The sequence below is a fragment of the Echinops telfairi genome, unplaced genomic scaffold (assembly GCF_000313985.2).
Source record: "Echinops telfairi isolate 266 unplaced genomic scaffold, ASM31398v2 ScPeMD7_5805;HRSCAF=6673, whole genome shotgun sequence".
In the NCBI taxonomy this organism is placed as follows: Eukaryota; Metazoa; Chordata; class Mammalia; order Afrosoricida; family Tenrecidae; genus Echinops; species Echinops telfairi.
Genome location: NW_022109704.1, coordinates 2,847,432 through 2,853,013, shown reverse-complemented (window position 1 = coordinate 2,853,013; position 5,582 = coordinate 2,847,432). Strand labels below are relative to the sequence as shown.

Genomic DNA, 5,582 nt, shown 5'->3' with positions numbered 1-5,582 from the left:
TCTGACTCAGTGACACTAGGTAGGGTTTCCAGGCTATGAATCCTTTTTTTTTTTTTTTAAATAAATCATTCTATTGGGAGGGGCTCTTACAGCTCTTACAACAATCCACACATCAGTTCCATCAAGCACACTTGTATATATATTGCCATCACCATCTCCAAAACACATTCTTTCTACTTGAGTCCTTGGCATCAGCCCCTCTCCTTTACCCTCCCTCCTCCACCTTCCCACCTTCATGAACCCTCAATAATTTATACATTATTTTTATTTTCATATTTTACACCATCCAGGCGGATGGTGTAAAATGTGGGTCTCCCTTCACCCACATTCTGCAATTTGTCCTCCTGGTGGGGGCAGTGGCATACATTGATCACTGCAATAGGCTCCCCCCACCCTCATGGCAATGCCACTCGTATGATTGTTTCTGAGGGGTTTATCTGTCCTGGACTCTGTGCTGAGACCTCCCATCTGTACCATTGTACATGCTCTGGTGCAGCCAGATTTGCAAGATAGAACTGGGATCATGATAATGGAGGTAGGGCGGGGAGGAAACATCAAAGAACCAGAGGAATATTGTGTGCTCTGTTGGTACTGCACTGCACCTGGTTGGCTTGCCTCCCCCCACTCCCTCTTACCCCTCTGAGAGGAGACATCCAACCACCCTCATTCGCATCAAAATAGTTGTTTGTTTGGGATCTTCTGATGCCAAGGCTATGAATCTTTATTGTTCTCTCACAGAGCAGCTGGTGGGTACAAACTGCTGACCTTTGCAGTTAGTGGGCAAGTAACCACTACACCATCAGAGCCCTAAGGATATTCACAGTAGACACCAGACATTACCGTGACTCGGAGTTGACCGAGGATGCTGCAGCAGCCATGCAGAGTACTAACCCACAAAGTGATCACGTCCGATATGGGCTTCCCTTCTTACTAGGCAGTTTGATTCTTATGAACTTAATACTCATCCATATAGCCATTAAAATATTAAAAGTATGCAAAGGCACCAGGAATTGAAACATTGATGTGCTAAATGAATGCTTTATTCTTACACTCCCAGCAGGGCAATTTGAGGAGCCATAGGAAAATATGAACAAAGTATGTGCAGAACTTTATCTCTACTCAGAAAGCTCTCAGGTTAATGTAAAAGAAAAGACAGGACACAGAGGCACACTGAATGTAACATGGTTCTAGAAATGCATAAGTTTAATACACAAGTATTAAGAAAATATAAAGAGATTGCTAAAAACTTATCTCAAAGATGGATTTGGAAAGAAATTCATTTTGAGTAAGTGTGGAAGGTGGAAGGATCGTAAATTATCGAAGGCATCACTTAAAAACTCCTGAGGCGCTTTTTGTTAGGGTGTGGTCCTTTTTGCTCCCTGACTAAGAGACATTAGGACATCTTTCATATTGGAAGCAAAATCTGAAAAAGTAGTACAATCTACCGTTTGTCTCTGTTGAAACAGTGGAGGACAGGAAAGAAAAGCCTGTGGAGAAAACTGTCTCCACTTCAGTGCCGACAAAGCCAACAGAAAGTATCTCCAAGGCCTCCTCCACTACCCCAGTGCCCGTGCCGGTGACAGCAACTCCGCCTCCTGCAAAGCCTGCGACGACAGCCCTTCTGGCCTCCTCCCCAGCCTTGGCTTTGCCAAATCTGGCTAATGTGGATTTAGCAAAAATAAGTTCCATCCTTAGCAGCCTGACATCAGTCATGAAAACTACTGGTAAGTTTTTATCTTTTTAATTGAACCATCAGTCTGGTGTTTTGTTTTAAGGAAAAATAGTAATTTTCATTAAAAAATACATTAAAACATACAAAATTAATACCTGGGCCATTTTAGACAAATTAGAAAGTATAAGCAGTCAAAGAGAATAAAGTGAATATCCATTATCTTTCTACCCCAAAAGAAGCCAACCTGTGGTTTATGTTTGCATACATAGAATGTTTTAGGGAGTAAATGTTTGTTATAATAGTTCTTTTCAAAATGGATGGTTTTGGTTGTTGTTTCTACACACAGTTTTGAAACAATTTAAAGTTCAACTACATACAGTGAACCCTCGCCACTTCGCGCTTCGACTTCCGTGGCTTCACTCTATCGCGGTTTTTGTGTAACAGCGCATGCTCTGTCATTACTGCCACTGATTGGCTCATACTGTACGCGCTTCTGTCTGCATCGCTACGTACGTATCGGAGCTACGTATCAGATGCATTTTTGCTTTTGTACAGTGTACTGTAATTGTTTGCGATTTTTAAGAAATTTTATCTAAGCCCTATGATGGCTCCTAAACGAGCTGCTTCTTCTAAGCCTTCTGACAATAAAAATAAGCGCCAGAGGAAGATGCTCACCATCCAGGAAAAGGTAAAACTTTTGGATATGATCAAAGATGGCAAGAAAATCTTGGAGGTTGCATGCCATATCTGATTACAGTATTTGTAAGAACTATGTATAATAATAATGTATGTGAAATATGTAATACTGTAAACTAGATGCCATAAATAATATAATAAATGATAATTGTAACGTCCAAAATGTTTTACTGTATTTTCCCTTTTTCGTTTAATAAATTGGGTAATACGCGTGTAATGGTGACTAAAGGGTGTTTTTTCATGTCCTCTATGCTCTAACTACGAAAATATTTGATTTACAAATAAGGAATCCTACTTCGCGGAATTTCATTTATCACAGTAGGGTCTAAAACCGATTAACCGCGATAAACGAGGGTTCACTGTATATAAACATTTTTATGAGTCATTAAATACTTCATATATATTTTTAATAGCTACATTATATTCAGTATTTTTATTGAATCCTTTATTATTAGACATTTAGTATCTTTCCAATTTTTCACTGTTACAGAGAATACTTAAGTTTCATTCATAACACTTCCTCAAAGGAGTGATAAGCTTGGAGGACTTTTATTTTAATAGAAAAATATTTTTTGTAACATGTACAAAGTATAGAATGTTCTTCCACTCACCAGTGAGCTTCAACAGTGTAAACATGGCCAGTCCTACTGAATCGCTGCTACTCCAGATTATTTCCAAGAAAATAACAGTTCATCAAAAATACATAAAATGCACTGTGTTAAGTACCAAATACGAGGGAGCTTTATAAAGTTTGTGGAAACTTTTTAGTATCCTTTTATTCCACTTTTCCACAAACATTTTGAAGCCTCCTTTATATGTGAAAGTTGCCATTCCTCACTCTCCAATTTGATTCTGTTCTAATATTTGTCATATTAATCTTTTGAAAGTTATTTGTTTTAATCTGTTTCTTTGATTAAATAAGTTATTTTTCTTGTAAATACCTGTTGATAGTTAAGGAAATAAAAAGCAACATTCTGAAAAAAGAAAAAAAAAAAAGCAACATTCTGTTTTTCCCTATCAGTTTAGATATTTTTTTCCTATGTTAGACATCCCAGTGTTTCAGAATGTCTGAAAACACCAAAGAGATTGCTTGTCTAATCTCCTTCAAAATGCCATTTCAAAGGCAAATAATTTACCAGTCACAAAGGGAGGGTGCAGTAGTTGAAGTTATATAATGGCAGTGTCACTGATCATTTTAATGAACCAGCAATATTTATTGAGCACCTGCAGGTCTGAATTTTAGATGCTCTTTGGGAAAGAAAAAAAAGAAATTGAATTCCTGCTCTTTTATTCCCAAAGTTAATGAAATGATTTAACAATAACTTAACAGTACGACTGAAGTCATTCCAAAAAACTCACTGCCATCTAGTCTTTGCCAACTCATTTAAACGGGAGCAAATTTTTATCTTATTTTCAGATTAAAAAATATATTATAAGCCGTGGGTCAATCTCAGAAGAGTTCCTGGTTTAAGTGAGTAGAAAGTATCAATGAATTTCGTCACTTTGAATTGCATTTTCTTGAGTTCGTCTTTCTGCCACCAGGGGTCAGTCCTGCATCAAGACCATCTCCTGGAACACCTACAAGTCCCACCAACCTCACCAGTGGCCTGAAAACACCTGCTCCTGCCACACCAACCCCTCACAACCCTCTGGCAAATATCCTCTCCAAGGTGGAGATCACCCCAGAGAGCATTCTGTCTGCCCTCTCCAAAACCCAGACCCAGTCAGCCCCTGCACTGCAAGGTAAGCCAGCATGCACCAGAGGGATGTGAATTGTGAATGTTGGTCTCTGGCTTCATCCTGGATCCCATTTTTGAGGAATCCAAAGGTATGAAATAGAGAATACAGTTAATTCAGTATTCTCTTCCTGTTTATCATCTGCAAGCTGGCAGTCATAGAATTATAAAATGTCAAAGCTCTAAGAGACATTAAATATCATCTAGTCTAATCCCCTCCTTTTCAGGTGAGCAAATTAAGGCTCAGTGAGGTGATGTGGCCTGTTTATGGTCACACATCTGTCTATTCCGTGATGAGCCAACACTTAAGCCCGATTTCTTGACTGGAGTCCAGTATTATCTCACCTATACCATGACACTCCTAGGGACTGCATGTATCCCAGCTCTTAGTAAAGGTTAGTATATGCTGAGGGTTGCCTACTTTTATGTTAACTGAAGCTAAAGACAGGAAGAAAGAGCTATCTAGTATAAAAATTCTTTTGAGATATTAAGATACCTGTCTTTCTGTCTTGATGTTAAGTACCTACTCCTCACTTATTGGCCATCTCATCTGACATTTCACATTTTTGACTATATTGAGAAAAAAAATTGTCCAACTATTTTATGCATCAGTGACCTATGTCTGCCGGTAACAAATGCCGAGGTGCAAATCTAGAGAACGCTGGCTGTGAGGCTTAAGGTTATGTGGCAACTAAGCTGGACCAGGAGTCTTAGTGATGGACAAATTATACCGTGAATAATAATTTGGCAGTTGAATAATGACCCGGTCTTCCTCCATTTTGTGATCTGATGTGGTCATTTTTTATTTTCTCATAACCTTTCATTTTAATGCTAATGTTTGCATGATGACCGGTTCTTTGGTTGAGAAAACACAACTAGTTATACTGCTGGACATAATTCTTTTAAAAGTCAAGTAGAAGCCTTTACTTTCCATAAGGAAGCGAAACATGATGTGTAAACAGGTTAATGTGTGGTGGGTGGGTGTATGTAGAACGTCTTTTTTATTTTTACGTACATAAAAATCTCTGCCTCATTTGAACTCCTCTGTTTAGCTTTGTTAATTCATCTGTTTTTGTGCCTGTAAGTATCCTCTTCTAAATTTTCCTTTAAATACTTCAATATAACAGTAATAAACCGCAAGTATCAGAACAGTGTCTTCAATATAATGATTTACTCAGTCATCAGTAATTCCCAACAGGTAATTTTTGGAGATATTTTTTATTGTCACAACTGAGAGAAGGGTGATGTATCTAATAGGTAAAGGCCAAGGATGCTCCTAAGCATTTTACAGTGCATAAGACAGCCCCTGGTTGCAAGGAATTACCTGGCCCAAAATGTCAGTAGGGCAGTTTGAGAAATTATTGTCTATAAGAATAAACATCCTCCCCCTGCAGAGGGGTCTCGGGGAGGAGATGAGCCAGTCAGGGTGCGATGTAACAATGATGAGAAATACAACTTTCCTCTAGTTCCTAAAGGTT

At 38.6% G+C, this 5,582-nt stretch overlaps 1 protein-coding gene across 9 annotated transcripts in view; it reads left to right on the top strand.

Annotated features, from left to right (window-relative positions):
* RPRD2 (regulation of nuclear pre-mRNA domain containing 2) overlaps positions 1-5,582 on the top strand; it is a 60,412-nt gene that overhangs the window by 45,587 nt on the left and 9,243 nt on the right. For all 9 annotated transcript variants that reach the window (XM_045295622.1, XM_013008307.2, XM_045295621.1 and 6 more), the window contains 2 exons: positions 1,467-1,724; positions 3,911-4,111. In XM_045295622.1, the coding sequence (XP_045151557.1) occupies positions 1,467-1,724; positions 3,911-4,111 (459 nt within the window). The remainder of the gene's footprint in view (positions 1-1,466; positions 1,725-3,910; positions 4,112-5,582) is intronic.